A 17,922-nucleotide genomic window follows, 5' to 3' on the forward strand; every position below is an offset into this window, starting at 1 on the left:
CACCATTAAGAAGTTTACATTTAAGAGGTACTTAGAAACAGCAGATGCCACAAACATGTCTATTACATGATTACATATTTATCTGTACATCCTAAACATAATTTAAATAACAACGGGGGTGGATGAAAGCCTTGTAGATTTCCATCGTCCAGCACCGCAGAGGAGAGGGAGATCATTCTTCTCAGTTCCAACAGCGATTCATCAGATCGCTCTGAAACTAATTCCTGCAAGACTGTGTGCTGTTTATGGTGTTACCATCCTCTTAAATATCAGCAATGTTTACAACCATCTTTTGATATTTATTATTGACAGAGACTGTTCTTGATGTGGACCATGTTCTCCATCTGAGGACTGACGGCTTTATTGTTTCCCGAAGCATCACAAGTCGATACAGTAGCGGTGGAAACGCTCTTAAAACAGAATAAGATCACAGGTTTTAACAGCTGACCTTTTTATGATGATAGTGAATCTTATGCATCATCGTTCAGCGCTGGAAACTGAAGACTTCAGGCAGGAAGAGAAATATCAACTTGAAATACATTATTATATTCCTTCCTGTAGGGTTGTTTATCTGTCTTGTTTCGTTGACACTGACGGGTGGGTCTGACAGAACTGCAGAAACCAAACCCATTCAGTGATGACACTTATCAGTGATTCACTGACCGCTCTTTCCTGCTCACAGCATAAACCTCTACTATGACTCTTTAAAGATACTTAAATCATGACATCTAATTTCCCTTTAGGGCTAATTAAGTTTTTTTGTGTGTAATTTGAGAAGCCAATTTCACTGAGAGAGAGTTAAACATACATTTAAGTGAGAGGTAAATCAGTTTCCCAGCAACTTCTGGACAGATTTCCTTTTGTTGTTCCTCCTCATGTTGCGGGAATTGGCTGCTTCACTACACTTAATTTAGTTAATGGCGTTTAATTAAAAAATTAGATGTGCAGTTCTTTAGCAGCTAAACTTTAAAAAGGCATTAGCGGTATTTTAAAGCAAACAGCGTTAAGGCGACTATTATTCTGTTTCGTCATTCAGGTTTAAATCCTCTCTGGTTTTGTCACAGTGCCGTATCCTGTGCTGATTTATCGTTCATCATGTCTTCTCCCTCCCCATCTGCCATTTGTGGCTTTGGCTTAGGAGGATGCCGTAGCTCTCAGACTGGTGTCACACAGGGACGTATAGTTATTTCGACCAGACCTCAGAGTTCCGAAGCAGACGTGAATCATCCGGTGGTTGGAGAGGTGTCATGATGTTCACTTAGTGTACTGACCAAGCCCTGCAGCTCATGCATATTTGTCCGCCTGTGGTTACACACCAGAAAAGGAAAATCTACCAAACCCCGTACACACTCGCAGCCTTAGGATGACCATGTTTTTGTAGATGTTCAAGATGTTTTGAATAACCAGGTCTCAGCGCAAACATTCTTTGTCAAAAGAGCATTCTCTGCCAAAATGATGCAAGCAAGATGCATGCCTTCCTTTGGGATGTTTTTCATTCTAGTCATGTAAATTAAAAAGGTCCAAATGAAATATGCACAAGCTTCCAGTTGGAACTGCGTGAATTAAATTTGCTATTTGACAGGTACTTTAGCGAGCAATAATACTGTTCCCACATCCACATTACTACATATAATGATTTATGAAAAATAGAAACCGGTCGTTCTGTTGGTTAGATGGAAATGGCCATGGAGGGAATTCTGCATTAGCAACTTCTTCAGTGTGTTTTTGCTCTGTTTCTTTAGGCTCCATGATTGTATTTAAATGTGTTTCTGCATCTGAACGAGTAGCTATGATGCTGCTGAATTGCAGAAACTTTACCTGTAATAGCTGACAGAGAAAATATAACTTGCAACAAACTGCACATAAGAAACACTCTCTGGAGCTCTGGAGAGACATACTTGTGTTTTTATTTATGTCCAAAACCTCTGGTATTAAACTTCCAGGTACCGACTGCAGACAGTGAAGTCTCTGGCGGGAGTGAGCCTCATGCTGAGGCTCCTTTGGGCTTGTCTGAGATGGGACGACATGGCTGTCAAGCCATCTGCAGCAGTCGGCACCACACGTACAGGTGTGCTATCTACTATCACAATAAAGTTTTTATTCATCCAGGAAGGAAAGGGAACTATTTGGAAACTCCTGAAGAATTGATCAGATCAGTTCTAACATCTGGACATATGTGTATTTTATTTGATGAATGCTTGTTTTGTTTTGTTTTGTTTTTTTCCATATGTCCATTCATTACCTTTACTTATCTGGGTTTGGTTTGTGGGAGCCACAAGCTAATCAAAGAGGCCTTGGTCTCCCTCTCCCCGGCTACCATTGCAACGCTTCTTTAAGGACACTGAAGTGGTCCTAGGTCGGCTCAAGACCCGCTCCTGGTTGGGCGTGTCTGAAACCCAGGGTTGTGCTTTCCCGGGAGAGGGATATCACTCTTTTTTTTTTTTTTTTTTTTTTTTTCTTTTTCCTTTCTCCATTAGAGTCTTATCAAATCGCCCATAATCTGGCTCATCCCTATGTGTTTTATTTTCAATGGTATTTATGTTTGCTTTCTCTTCTAAATTAATTTTCACACATATGTTGAAAGCCGGGGCAGTTTCTGTTTCTCCACCTTGATGGTGAAATAAATTAATAAAGGTTAACTGTACTTTTTCCTGTTGTTGGGTTCTCAACTTTATCCATATTTGGATAAAAAAATAAATAAAAATAGGGCAAAATAATTTCCCCTCAGTCTGGGTTTTGCTGTTTTATGTCGGAGTGTTTTTTTTTTTTGTTTCTTTTCGACCATCCTCCTCAACTCTGTCCCCGCTCGCTGCAGAGACATCAGACACTGAAATCACCACCACTGAGATTATAAAGCGCCGTGATGTGGGTCCCTACGGCATTCGCTCAGAGTACTGCATCCGTAAAATCATCTGCCCCCTGGGAGTGCCTGAGACCCCAAAAGGTAAAATGCTAATTTTGTAGCCGAGTGTAAGATCTCTGCTCTGCTGGAAATGTCACTTTTTTGTCCTAAATGTATCCATGCATTTACCGATTTGATCTGCCAGAAACGCACACACCTCAGAGGAAAGGTCTGCGCTCCAGTGCCTTACGGCCTAAGAAGCCAGAGCCCGCCAAACAGACGGGACCAGTGGTGATTGAGACCTGGGTGCCTGAAGAGGAGCTGGACCTCTGGGAGATCAGGGCCTTTTCAGAAAGGTCAGATTGTCTCATTGAACACCTATTTTATGCTTACACCTGCTTTGTAGCTTCCACTGTGAAATCGGCCAGACTGGTTTGTAAATTATAACATAATTGTACATGTCACACGGAAGAGTTGTATGTTATTCAGGATCTGCTCGATCAAACTGACCTTTTTCATGTCAAACTGGTTTGGGAATGGAGGCCTTCTAAAAATATTGCTAGAATATTTGTAACCTGTGTTATTTACCCTTGCTCATCCTAACTCTCATTGTTGCTTATACTAAAAACAGTTTTTGGTATTTTAGATCACTGGGATGTAACTTCTCTTTTTTTCTCTATTCAACGTCGAAAAGTAATCCGATGTGTTGCAAATGTGAAAATGTGAAACCGTCTTTGTTCATTTTACAGGGTGGAGAAAGAGAAAGCTCAGGCAGCAGAGCAGGCCAAAGTGAGTGTGCTTCAACTCAACCAAAATGTTTTTTCTTTTTTATCAGGAAGATTGATTTAATTCAAGCAGAATTATAGTACGAGTTATTTGTGAGATGTTTTATAAGAGGGATGACGCATGATTTGATAATGAATGTGTTGGCTTTTCATTTAAGAGCATGAACCATTCTTTATGCCTGTATTTCTCTGCTGACCATGATATTTATCATCTCAGAAGCGCCTCGAGCCGAAACCAGGGTCAGCCACAACTACCCCAGCAGGGACTCCGGCAGCATCTGCTGTCACGCCCAAAGTCATCGTAAGCTCAATTTCAGGCCATGGCACTCCCAGCGCCAAGGTGGTGCTATCTACCAAGATGGGAACCCCCGTCACATTCCAGCAGAACAAGAACTTCCAGCAGTCTTTCGCCACCTGGGTCAAGCAGGGTCAAAGCACGCAAGGTACTTCAAGAGTCATGTTAATGAACCACCAATTCTAATAAATGTGTTAACAAGAGAGGTATTCACTCGCTAATTCATTCATTCATTTATTCTTTCCTTCTGCTGGGTGCTCATGTTGTTTTTCTATTTCATGCAAATGATTGTCTCAAGCTGTGGAAATCAATTCAGAATCAATAAGAGTATTTATTGTTAATCTTTTGTTTGCTTGCATTATTTGGAGCAGGTCCAGAGACCACCGTGGCCACATCTAGTGGGCACACTTTCCACATTACGGGAACCTCAGTCAGTGGAAAGGTTGTGACCACCAAGCTGCCGCTACCTGCCAACAGTAAGATCGTCACAGTCAACGTGCCAGCTTCACAAGGAGGTAAGGCTCCTTTTAATGAGACATAACTCAGAGGAAGACTAAGAGTACAAATTACATTTGGTCAATGTGGAAATTTCTTTCCTTCCATAAGTATTTAGGAAAGCCTGTATGTTTGTTTGTGTTGTTTCAACCTGAGACATTTAAGACGTGTCAGAGAAGTCACATTAGATGTGGCTCATTACCTGCATGCAGTTACAAGCAATTTAGTTTGAAAAGCCCACAGTGGGAGTTTTAGAAACACTGAGCATGACTTAATTCAGTTGAAATGTTGTTGTTGCTATGGTCGTTAACTCAGGCCCAAATATGTTAAACTCAAATAATTTGGCATACATTAGATATTGATTATATTTTTGTTTTGTGTATAGCTTTATCTACAAGTTCAAGTGGTTTAAAAAAAAAATGGTGCCCAATTTTAAGGGATCTTTTGTTCCATGTATGAAGCACAACTTTGTATTTTGAAAACATATTCTGGGCAGTGAAAAAGATGCATTTGGAAATTACTAAACCAAGTGATAGTTGAGTTTCTGTGCAGATACACTTAGTTCCAGTTGGCTTTGTTCAAAAGATGCCACAGTTTGGGAAGCAGCTGGGGGTCCTGAAGGTGCGCTACAGAAAGTGTCTCGTCTGCACTAAGCCCATTGTAGTTTCCAATCTGTGCCAACCTCATGAGTCAACTACTCAGCTTGGTGTGTCACACCATGTTTGGATGTGTCCGGTTGGCATGGCTACCTAATATGAGCATGTTATTTTGGTTTGGTGGGTTTCAGAAAGGTGGACTTGTGTAGTCTGAAGCTTGAAACCTAGACACCAGACTGAGTTACATTTTATCTCACGTAAGATGATTTTCTACCTTTTGGGCTATAAATGCGAGGAAGAGACTGGACTTTAGAGCAACTACCAGACAAATGACTGAATTATTGTTCCTCCTTTTTCATTTGATGTGGTCTGTCATGTGAACATGTGTCGTTGACGCTGTAAAAAGTTGTGCTGGCCAAAGTCGGTGCTCACCAGAACTATTACATGACTGCAATGGTCAACGTCATACTTGATGTGTTATTGAAATTGAAGCGTGCCTTACCAAGGCGAGGGCTCACTTTGATGAAAAATAGAAGGTATACAAGTTGATAGAGAAAACAACCTTTCTTAAATCATTCTTCATTTTTCACAGTAAATGCTTAGAAACACAAAAAATCGGCCCATCTCTGAAATGTGATGCAATAGTGCAGTAATTACAACAAAAAATGTCTATATCAGACCTGCTTCAATAAGACTCTACAATCAAGATATGAAACGAAACATATTCAACAAGGATACAAAGAAAGATATAAGTTATTTTCTTGCTTTTAAAGTCACCATGAAGGAGAATCTAAGTTCAGGTGGAGTGTAATCATCTAATGGACATGTGTATTTATCCAGCATGACTGCTGGGTGCCCTGTTTGCTTTGGATGGGCTGAAGGAAGTTCGGCTGAATAACAAGTTTACTCTGAGGTCTGCTTCCCAGACAGGTAGCCCTCTATAGTAGGATTCCATGTTTCTTTTTTCCTCTCTGTCTTCTTCAATGAAATTGTACCTCTCTGCTCACCGGAGCCCTGAGTCCTCAATCTATTCAAACAGCCAGTCCATAGAAACTTGTGTTTGATGTGTGCGACCAGAGCAGCAGCAGCTCCCCAACCTTACAAGCGGGCTTAATGCCTCTATTTGAAGAGGGAAACCCTTGATGTATAGGTTTACCTGCCTGGTTGCGGTTGTAGAACCGCAGAAAGACGTCTGCACAAGAGCCACACTCTTGGCCTGCAGTTACTCCATCAACGTCACGTGAGCTCGTGAAAGCAGAGGGCAAATATGAACACCCCCTTTGTCAGATTAAAGTTGAGAAGTGGGATGTCAATTCATGCATAATTTATGAGGAACTTCAAGTATGTTGAGGGAAACCCAACCCATTGAGCCTTTGAAGATTTTGTTTACCTGCTCAGCTAATATTTACAGATGCTGTGATCAAAAGCCGGCCCGCTAGCAAAGAGCGACGCCCTCAAATAATAGTGTTATAATAGAGTTATATTATTGCAGGACCTTAGTCCAGCTCCTCACTTGGTATTCATATTGGGGAGTATTTTAATGTCGCTACATGTGATTGGTGTGTTTGACAGGAATTTTTTTTTTGTGACAAAAGGCAGGTATTTGATCAATGATCAATAAATGCTACCCCAATAAATGCTACACCAACCCTAAAACTTCAGTGCAATATCAAAAATGCTTACATTAACTTAGACTTGCGATTTTTCAAACGGTGGGAATCCAAAGCCGTATTTTCTGGACTATAAGCCGCACCTGTATATAAGCCGCATCCGCTCTATTTTTAAAAAAAATAATAAAAAAAAGATAGACAAGCCGCACCTGTATATAAGCCGCATCCGCTCTATTTAAAAAAAAAGATATGCAAGCCGCAGATATTTATGTTGTTGGATTAGATATTTACTACATGTAGAGAACGATTTTGAACTGTAAATGATGTACATGTTTGTACCTAAATAGATCCTTTCCTAACAGTGTCTTTTATGTCTTTTATTATACTTTGCTGATTAAAACGGGACAGAACCAAGAGAAAATAACTGGTATTTATTTATCTATTTATCTGTTTGAAATCTGCTTCTACCTACTTCTATCTGCTAAAGAAGAAGTAGCGTATTCTTCTTTGCATTTATTTTGTCTTAGTTTTGATTCTAATTCCGGTTAGAGCGCCCGAGCGGTGGAAGAAAAATCTATATATCCGCACCTTTGTATAAGCCGCATGGTTCAAAACCTATGAAAAAAGCAGCGGCTTATAGTCCAGAAAATACGGTATTTCAAGTCTTCCCTCATAAACTTTATTTAAATTGTTCATGTACATCTGTTTTTGACCATAAAAGTCAACAACACATTTACAACACATTGGCGCTTGGGCCAGTGGCGGGTACAATTTCTGTTTGGCGAGTAAATCTGGCAGGTTATCCACAACACTGGTGGGTAAACTTTCTACCATTAGGCATTTTTATATTAGAGCCCAAAATTATCGATGTAAATACGAGGCATGTTATTGCCTCCCCATCATCTGAAGCTGAGTGGAGTGGAGTGGAGTGGAGGGGAGGGAAGACGACTCAAGTGTCATCAAGTTGTACTACGTAACCCTGGTCGGCCTCGCTTGCTTCAGCAACATCTGAAGAGCTGGATGTTGCAGCAGATGGAGCGAGTGGTGATTCTGCTTCAACTTTTTTCTGGACTTTTCTTTAAGTCTGTATTCAACATAATACTTTATCTTGATGAAAGGTATGGAAATTAATGTATATGGAACACAAAAAGGCAATTTATCATTTTGGCTGATTAAAAAAAAACAAAAAAAAACATGCGTGGCTGGTGGAATAGTTTATTTTGGACCCTGCTCACAGCCCTTAAAATGCAATCTGGCTTTGAGAATGCCAAGTAATGAATCATTTCAACTGTTTTTTCCCTTTTATCCTCCAAAAACATCTTATGGTGTGAAACTGTACAGAGTCATTGTTGTTCCTTTCAAAATCTTTTCCTCTGCGTTCTCTGTTGGGGTCTGGTCACGACTGCAATCACAACAGCTCAATATCTGTACTTATTTCTCCCTCACCCATTATTCTGTGTTGACCGTGATGCTGCCGCTAGACTACAGTAACATAAGACTTAATTTTTCTTCTCCAAAGTAATTCTTGAAGGGACATTTGTAAATGCAACTACACATTTGTGGCTCTTGACCATGTAGTTTATTGATGTAGTGCTCACTCAGGGATCATAGTGGGGTCGTTTAAGGCTCAGTCATTTCAAATTGGTGTTAAAGTTTGGTTTTCACTTCCAAGTTGAAGTTTAGGGTCTATAGAACAATTTGAGTCCGAGTGTCAAACACATAGATAAAAAATGGCCTCTAGGGGGCGCCGTAAAATATGTAAACTGCTACAACTTTTGATTAGATTATCCAATTTTAACATATGAGGCATGTATGGATTCAGTATTAAAAGGAGAAACGGGTATACCAAGCATTTGGTGACCAGATTAAAAATAAATACACTTTTAGCCCAATATATTAAATGGACACAAGCAAAATTGCGCTTTTTTTTAAGATAAAGTCTGGAAATGTCCTCAAAGTTGCTATGAAACATGATTTTTAAAGTTATTGTAAATAAATGCTGTTTAATGACTCAACTGGATTTAACATTTTTGTTCAGAATATCCCTATAGCATAAAGATAGCTAGGATAATACACAAATATGGCTGCATATAGCCGACGTGATATGAAGCACCCAAATTGCAGGCCTTTTGTTATTGTTGCACTTCTTAATTATTTTACTGTTTTCATCCATATAGATAATACTGTGATTTTTCAAAAATAAGGTTATGGTAGAGTTAGGGTTAGGGTTAGGGTTAGAGTCCTACTTTGACAAGGTCTTCTGCCCAAAAGTTCAACGTGACTTGAAAAGATCAACACGAGTGGACATCGTCTGGGACCAGTATCGTGCTTTGACAATCAAAGGAGGAACAAGAGAAAAACGAGGATCAGGCACCCGACAACGCATCTCTGGCACTGCCAAAGTCCCAAGAGATTGGCAGGCATTTCTGGCAAATGGAGATAATAAGACAGAACTGTTTTCATTCCTGTCAACTGCGGTTGTAACAAATGGACAGTTCCCAGATGACAAAGATGTCTTTATAACAGCAGATGATTGCGTCCACCATGTTGGAAACAGTCCTCCAATGGATCGCTGCAACCAAGAGGAAGCTGACTCTCGTGTCCTAGTGCATCTTCTCCATGCCCTCCAAACAGCATCAGTTGGGATGGTCTATACTGGAGACACAGATTTCATTTGTCGTAATCCTGCTGAGTAATTTCCATCATATCAAGGCTTTGAATGCAACTGCAGAAATCTGGATCTGCTTCAAAACTGGAAAGACATCAAGAATGATTTACCTGAACACTCTTGCCACAAAACTGGGCACAGAAACATGTAAAGCCATGGCTCTCTTCAGCGCATTCACTGGATCAGACAGCACATCTTCTTTCAAGTTCAGGGGTAAGCGATCCTGCTGCAAATTGATGCACGAAGTTCCACACTTGACAGATGAGTTCACAACTATCGTTGTGACTCCATTCCAAACCTCTCCAAGGCTGAAAGAAGTTGCAATAAACTTTGTCTGTAGGCTGTACTCCAGTGATTCAAATGAGGAAAATGATGTTGATCTTCTTCGAATGAGACTATTCTCACAGAAGACGAGGGATGTTGAAAGAATCCCCCCAACAATGGATGCTTTGGATCTACATCTCACAAGGAGTGTCTTCCAAGCAAGCAACTGGACGACAGCCCACATGTAAGTATGCACCTGTATGGATTTGAGTATTGTAGTATACTGTATAATCACAAAAAAAATAATGCATTTATTTATTCATTCATTTAGGTCAACAATGCCTGTCAACAACCCCACTGACCATGGGTGGAAAGAAGAGGACAGCAAACTTCTTCCCATTTGGACTACGCAACCACTCGCAAAAGACGTATTCCAACTAGATGTGAAGTGCGGTTGTACAAGTACTTGTACAAGTCGACCTGCCAGTTCTCAGTGCAAGTGCATGAAGTCAAAGTTAAAGTGCACATGTCAGAACTTCTAAGACTGACATAGAATAAATCAAAGAAGTAAACCATAGTTATCATTGTAGAGTGAAGTTCTCAGAATAAATGTTAGCCCTATGGTCCTCTGTTCATTTTTGAATGCCAGAAAAACTATTGTTTCTCTTCTTATTGTTATTGATTTACTTTCTTCCAGATATAAAGTTCTTTAGTGGAAATTTATTGTGTATAAAATGATGGCGTGATAGCTTGGTTGGTTGGTTGGTCGGTCGGTTGGCCGGTCGATCGATCGGTCAGTCGATCGATCGATTGATTGAAAAAAGTTGGGACTCCTGATCCTAAATGATCCATACATACAAAGATTATGGCTGTTACTACATTTTGGGCATAGAATAGAAGAGTGAGGAGCATTTCGATTTCAGTTTAATCGCCACACAGTATTGACTTAATGAAATAACATTAAAAAGTAAAATTCCTTAGCAACTGTGAGGACATTTTCAGACTTTATCTTTAAAAAAGCATAATTTTGCTTGTGTCCATTTAATATTTTTGGCTAAAAGTGTATTTATTTTTAATCTGGTCACCAAATGCTTAGTATACCAGTTTCTCCTTTTAATTCTGAATCCATACATGCCTCATATGTAAAAATTGGATAATCTAATCAAAAGTTGTAGCAGTTTACATATTTTGCGGCGCCCCCTAGAGGCCATTTTTTATCTGTATGTTTGACACTCGGACTCAAATTGTTCTATAGACCCTAAACTTCAACTTAGAAGTGAAAACCAAACTTTAACACCAATTTGAAATGACTGAGAAAAATTACATATGCATCCGACCCCACTATCAGGGATCACAGGCGTCCAGGATAAGCTACCCTTACCCTTTACACACTGAGGACTTGTTGAAGAGATGGGCGAGCCCGTGCCAACTTTTGACCCTCAAAAACTCAACTTTTAATGGATACTGTTTATTTTATTTTTTTTAATCCTCATTACTATAACATGTTGAAACCGCCAGATCGAAGTCAATTAAGTTTTTTTTTTTTCTTTTCTCTTTACTTGACCAACTTTCTTTCTGTGAAAATGAATGTATATTGACGAATGAAAAGAAGTTTATGATGGAGAAAAATGGAATCACTCAAGTTTATGCTGAGCATTTGTTTGTATTATCGCTGCTATTTTCTGATTTGGAACTTTACAATAAACCTCTTAAAATATCTTCCACCTTCAAGAATTTTTTTGGTATTAATTGCCTTTTTAATTTTATATATTCTTTAATTCATTTTTTTGCATTTCACTGTCTTGACACAATTCTTTTAACTTATCCGACTCTCTTCTCTCCCCAGGTGTAGTTCAGCAGAAGGTGTTGGGGATCATCCCATCCAGTACAGCAGGCAATGCCCAAACCTACACCGCATTCCAGCCACGCACCACCACGCTGAGCATCAAGCCCAGCACCCCAGGATCCCAGCAGCAGGTCGGGCTTCTGTCTGGATCTAGTGATCTATCCATCTAGCAAACTGTCTAGTTATCAGTCTAACAGTCTAGCTGGATGTCTTGTCTGTTTTTTGCTACATTTCCTGCTTTTTAACCCCATAATATCAGATGTATCTTATTTGATACATGAATTTCTGAGCTCACCTCCATCCAAAAGAAAACGTTTTGTACAATAAAAAAAAGAAACAAATAAAGTTACCCATTGTATTCATAATGATACAGTACAGATTTTTTAGTGTATTGTTTCATGTCAGGCATTAAAGGGTTAAGTATTACATTTCATTTGATTCACTTTGGAGGGGCAATAATTGTGTACACTGCTGGGAATCTGGTAGTTTATGCTGATTGGAGTTTTTCAATTTTCTTTTGATTTAGTTCAATTGTATTTATCTATTAAAACACAGGTTGTCTGAAGGCGCTTTCCAGAGACCCAGAACATGAGACCCCAAGCAATTATTACATAAACAATGGCAGGTAAAAACTCCCCTGGTGGGAGAAAAGCCTTAAACCAAACAGTGGCAAGAAAAACCCCCGTTTAGGAGGGAAGAAACTTAGATCAGGACCTGATCATTTTTCAGAAATTTAGATATAAATGGAAGGTTGGAAATTGGTCGATATTAGCTAAAATGTTTGGGTCAAGAGAGGGCTTTTTGAGTAAAAGTTGAATTACCTTGACATGCAACAACATGTTCTGAGTCTCTGGAAAGTGCCTACAGACAACTTATGTTGTAATAGATGCTATATAGATAAAATTGAATTGAAAGATAAGAATCTACAGATTTACAAGAGTACTGCTTCCTTTCCATTTTACACAATTAGTGTTACGAATTATACCCCTTTATGCTGTAAATAAATGTTTTCTTCTGTGAAATCTACCTCCTTTTTAGATACCCTGACAGTTAAGCAAAACAGCACTGTCCATAGAAATATTTATTAGCATTGTATTTATGAAAATGCCTTCAGGTCCTGGCAAGTGGTGGTCAAATCCGTCCAGGAATGACGATGATTCGAACTCCAATCCAGCAGACGGGATCAATGGGAAAGACAATAATTCGCACCCCCATTATGGTTCAACAAGGTACAATTATACTATTATGTGTTTTTTGATCATCTTTGAGGTCCGTCCCAAAGAAAAAACAAGAATGTAAGTAAACCTGTCATCAATCCATTTCAACGCTTTTCACTAAGACGCAGTGTCTCTGTTTGGGCCGAGTCCTTCCTCTCACTGAGCTACTGTTTGAGTGGAAAAGTGATCTATGTGTTCATGGGTGTACTACCTGGTTGTTAAATGTGTCAAATCTTTCTCCTCCAGGGCAGGGTGGGCAGCAAGTAGTGACACAGATCATCCGTGGCCAGGCAGTTTCCACAGCCATACCTGCTGCCAGCCCCGTCACCACGGTAACTGGTCAGGGAGTGTCCAGTCCTAATGCGGGAGGACAGACGGCAGGCCAAACACCAACCGGCACCCCGCGGCCTCAGGGCCAGGGCCAGGTTAAACTCACCATGGCCCAGCTCACGCAACTCACACAGGTTCGGGAGGTGTTTGCCATTATAATTGAATCTTGGCTTAAATGTTCTGCATCAACAAATGTTCTGGTGTGTCAGTTAGGACAGTGACAATCATTTCTTGTTTACTTGTGACTTTCAAAAAGCCTAAAAAACAAAAATAATGGAGGGGTTTTTCTAGAAAAGCTTAGTAATCCACTAAAGCCTTTTATTTCCCTGTCTCTGATTACGTAGAAGGTTTTCAATAAGAACCATTTGGGTTAAAACCTTTTTGCTTTTACTATAAATAACTGGAATTTCCTCATTTTATATTGGAATGTTTAAAAAAAAAATCATAATAGTTTGTGTGGCTTTAATGGTAAAAGGAAATATGTTTCATCAGGTTCTAATGGGTTAAAAAAAAGGTTTGAACAAAACCAAAAAAAGTTTCTTACATTTCGATTAACTTCTTGTGTAAATGTACCTTTTTTTTTACTTTCAGCACGATTTGCAAGTAAAGTGTAATTGTACAACTTAGTAGAAGATATAATTTAATGGGTTTACGGCCGTAAAAACTAACAAAACAGAGCCTTTTCTTATTAACTTTGGCTTTTTTTTTTTTTTTACTTTCTCACAATGCCGTTCAGTTGCTCATCATGGCTCAACAATATATAACCATTTTCATATACTAATCAGTGTGCTTGATATGAAGTAATTTCAGCTTATCAAACGTTTAGATGAACTGATGAGTGTCTTCTTCAAACCCTCCTTAGTCCAAGACGGCTCAGGTTTGGCCTTTAGTGGCTGAAGTAAAGCCACTAAAAATGTTTGAGACAAATTCCGCCTATTTTAGAGAATTAGAAAGAGGGAAAATAAAAGTGGGGGGTTAAGGGGGTTTGTAAAAAATACAATACTTTTATATAGTGTTGTGGGATTCACAAGTCCTCCCTCTCTGCTTACAACAGAAGCAGCAAGCTGGGTCCAGTGTGGACAGACAGACTGGTGTTGGTGGTGCTCAACAAGCTGTGACGGTGATGGTTCAGGGCCAGGGTCAGACCACCGGCCAGCTTCAGGTTATACCGCACGGCGTCACCGTCATTCCAGGACCCGGCCAGCAACTCATGCAGGCGGCACTGCCCAATGGCCAGGTGCAGCGCTTCCTCTTCACATCCTTGCCTTCAGCTGCCACGCCCACATCAAGCACAGGTATGCCATGAACATGGACCACTCAGCAGGTGTATGATCTTATCTAAATGCAGGACAGGAGATAGAAGTCTGACAATCAAATCTGAATTTAATTACTCGAAACCAGTCATAAAATCTTAGTTAGCTTGCATTTTATGTCATGTTGCTCATTTTCGAAGATGCCATGTGCTTGCTTTGACCTTTACCCTCTGTCACTTCTTTTTCAGCCACTACAGTTACCAGCCAGCCCAACTCCACCTCCAACAAAACTCCAGCCCAGCCAGCACAACAGGCTGCTGCCCCAATCCAGGCAGGTACAACCCCGCTGGCCAATACCAGCACCCCTTCATCAGCGACCCCTCAGGGCCAGTTACCCCCGCAGACACAGGCCCATATGCCTGTCCAGTCTCCCACTTCACTGCAGGTTAAAACTCAGGGAGGAGCCACACAGCTACAGCTGCAGCAGACACCTCAGCTCATCAGCATGTCTGGACTGCAGCAGCAGGTACAGGTAAGTCTTTAACCCAACTTTGACTAACTTATCTCCCCTCCAAGATGCTCCGCCCCTCTGTATTTCAGGACGTTGCCCATTTTAATAGTAGACAATGATATTTTTGTCCTTTTTGGCTGTATGGTTGTTATTTACTTTGTGAATGGTGTGTGTGCTGGTCAGGTACTAGCCCAGCTGCAGGCCCAGCAGGGTGGAAGCTCTTTACCACAGCACATCAAGCTGCAACTTCCTATCCAAATACAACAGTCTGGGACCACCTCAGCTCAGAGCGGACAGGTACTGGCTCCAGCTAACTTTAGAGGACCTCACAGAGGGGGAAAAAAAGACATTAAAATGTAAAACTTCTCTAGATCACTATGGCAGATCCAATGTACACGTATTTAAATACTACATACGTTATCTAGTCAACGATTTAGGCATAAAATACTTAATCAGTTGGTATTACACAATCCAACTTGGTTCAAAGCAAACGTTTGTCTTCTCTGCCCAGGTTGGAAATGTAGTTACCATCCAGGCAGCGTCTGTCCAAGAGCAACTGCAGAGAATCCAGCAGCTCAGAGAGCAGCAGCAGCAGAAGAAGAGACAAGCTGCAGAAGCAAAGAGAGAGCTCACCCTCAACTCAGCCAACCAAAGTGACATCATCCAGAAACAGGTGTGTGGGTGCACGTGTGTGCAGGCAGCCATGAAAGCCAGGTCATCATCTTGGTCCATCTCCCTGTCATCAGTGCATAAACGCTCACCATCCTCTGAACCTCTCTGAAACGGGGTTTATTTTTCCAGCTTTGTTCCTGTCTTTTTAAGCTTACAGCTGTCAGTGCTCATGTATTTATGCATTTGATCTCTATCTGCGTTTTACCTTCTTGAGAGACTGATACTGCTTAATGAGACCGATTACTTCTGGTACAAAGTCAGGAATGGGTGTTGAATTAAGATAAATTCAATTCATTTTTAGTTATTCACTGGCCATTTTACAATACAAGTCCCCTGAAGACACTTCAGGTGAACCACTTCTTAAACTAAAAAAAAGTGTTTTTATCCTGTGAATTATGCGGTTTGTGCTGATACATTCCTTTGTTTCAGGTGGTCATGAAACAAAATGCTGTGATCGAGCATCTTAAGCAAAAGAAGACCATGACGCCTGCAGAAAGGGAAGAAAATCAGAGGTTTGTGTCCAGTTTCTCACTGTAGCTGTGAAGATGTAGAAATTAACTTTAGTGAAACGGTCAGATAGGAAGGCAATTGTTTTTTTGAAATGTTGTATGATTCTGAAAAGGTGAGATTAGCAACATATTTGGGAAGCAGCATATTTACCAGCTCAGAAATGTTGCCATCCATCAGAAGTACAGTCTTTTGGGAGTAAAATATTGCCTTTTATACAACTTTTCATATGTAAATGTAGCAGCAGGTATGTTTAAATATCTTGGATGTTGTTGTAAATAGACAATATAACAATTTACGGTGTTAATGAGTTGAATGTGGCAGCGCTGTTATTACTCATTCATGTTCCTATTTACATGTTATGGCACCCGTACTTCGTTTTATTGATAACTTGTTTGAACATTACGTCCCATTACATCATTGCAATGTTCACACACATCCCAACTGCAATTACAATTATCCCTCCAATTACGAACCACTACCCTGGATTTCCATCAACCCAAAAGCGGGAGTTCTCATTTCCCACAGCTGTCTTTTTCTGCTAGAGTTTGAAAATCCTGTTTTCATGCGAGTCTTCTGTTCAGATTGAGGAGTTCAAACTTAGAAACTTAAAATGGGAGTATTGCTGTGGACGTAAATGTTCTCATTGCCAGGTTGTCCATGGACGGTTCTTTCTTTCTGTTTGACCAGTCTAACATCACACTGGGAAGTACTACAGGGTTTGGGATGGTTTGGCGGCGTCTGTGTGTGTGTGTCCTCATTGTGGCCCGACGAGCAGGGACATAAGGGATAAATCAATTTTATAAATCACAGGAGTCGTAGAAAAACTCACATTTTAAATCCTTTCACTGATTTCCAGATGGGTGGTAGCTTTGATGGGGAATACTTAAAAAATCTTTTGTAAATGACTTCTTGCTAACGTCACAGTCAGTATTTTTTTATGGCGTTATGAAATCCTAGCTGTACTCAGTGTTTTTCCAAGAACATTGTTTTCACCCACTTTCACTGGTGGCGTGGGACAGCGTGGTGTCATGTTTGTTCATGTTGTACACGTCCTGCTTCAGAGTTTGTTGGCAGGTGACTGTTTTGTGAAGCACTTTCTGACTTCTGTATACGCAGGTGTGTTATTGGTGTAGTTTAAAAAGATTCTGTTTTGTAAGATTATTACAGCTATAACATCCATACAACATTTAATAAGAGTCTGTGTCTCTTGCTGCAGATAGATGTGATACTCTGACCAGGAGTTGACCCTGACAACCATATGTTTATGTCGACAGTCATGTAAACACTTCACATAGACTTGAAATCCCAAACCCCGACTACGCAGACTACGGCTGCATCACTGCAGCTGCTCTGTTTTCATCCAGTTCTTCAAGTCAGCCTCTTTTCTTTCTAAGCATGGATCTCTTTGTATTAATACAGAACTTTGACATCAAGTACATTTTCTGTATGCCTTTTTTACCCTCCCAGTTGGCTCTGGGATTTTAGAGTTTACCTCAGTCCGCTGTAAGAGCCCTGGCCAGTGTTTGACCTCTGCAGCCGTGTACGTGTTTGTGTGTTATTCACAGAAACGCACACTGAGCGAGGCACCAACTTTAGATCTTAGTTGTGAATATTAGCGAACACAAGTGAACATACTGGGAGCGGAGGGCTATAAATTTTGTGAATTTACTGTCATGGACTGACATTTGCTCTTATGGAAATATTCACAGAGTAGATGTTATCTGTGCATCTCCATTTATTTTTTACAGATAAAAGGCCTGATTTTAATTTGCAGGAGTATAAATCTCCACACACTTAAGGACCTTACACAAAACTCCCTATTCCCATGCATTTGAACTCATTAAGACAAATACATCCTGTAAAAAAGCATCCTAAAATGTAATCATTGGATGAAAACCAACCATTTAAACCTGGATTTCCTAGACAATGGTTGTCCTATGACATCAGGGTTTAAATGAAAAAACACACAAACATTACATCCTATCTAAAATGGTTTATTTGAATACGCATTTCTGAACATGGTTAATT

The 17,922-nt window shown here is 40.2% G+C and overlaps 1 protein-coding gene across 5 annotated transcripts in view; it reads left to right on the forward strand.

Moving 5' to 3' along the window:
* LOC133444451 (nucleosome-remodeling factor subunit BPTF-like) overlaps positions 1-17,922 on the forward strand; it is a 51,815-nt gene that overhangs the window by 22,844 nt on the left and 11,049 nt on the right. For 3 of the 5 annotated variants that reach the window (XM_061722271.1, XM_061722251.1, XM_061722281.1), the window contains 14 exons: positions 1,944-2,068; positions 2,816-2,944; positions 3,048-3,198; positions 3,592-3,631; positions 3,845-4,070; positions 4,291-4,437; positions 11,402-11,532; positions 12,516-12,630; positions 12,865-13,082; positions 14,003-14,243; positions 14,450-14,733; positions 14,896-15,009; positions 15,224-15,385; positions 15,814-15,896. In XM_061722271.1, coding sequence (XP_061578255.1) covers positions 1,944-2,068; positions 2,816-2,944; positions 3,048-3,198; positions 3,592-3,631; positions 3,845-4,070; positions 4,291-4,437; positions 11,402-11,532; positions 12,516-12,630; positions 12,865-13,082; positions 14,003-14,243; positions 14,450-14,733; positions 14,896-15,009; positions 15,224-15,385; positions 15,814-15,896 — 2,166 coding nt within the window. The remainder of the gene's footprint in view (positions 1-1,943; positions 2,069-2,815; positions 2,945-3,047; positions 3,199-3,591; positions 3,632-3,844; positions 4,071-4,290; positions 4,438-11,401; positions 11,533-12,515; positions 12,631-12,864; positions 13,083-14,002; positions 14,244-14,449; positions 14,734-14,895; positions 15,010-15,223; positions 15,386-15,813; positions 15,897-17,922) is intronic. The other 2 variants (XM_061722265.1, XM_061722257.1) reach the window with 2 other exon arrangements.

The sequence above is a fragment of the Cololabis saira genome, chromosome 1 (genome assembly GCF_033807715.1).
Source record: "Cololabis saira isolate AMF1-May2022 chromosome 1, fColSai1.1, whole genome shotgun sequence".
NCBI classification, from domain to species: Eukaryota; Metazoa; Chordata; class Actinopteri; order Beloniformes; family Belonidae; genus Cololabis; species Cololabis saira.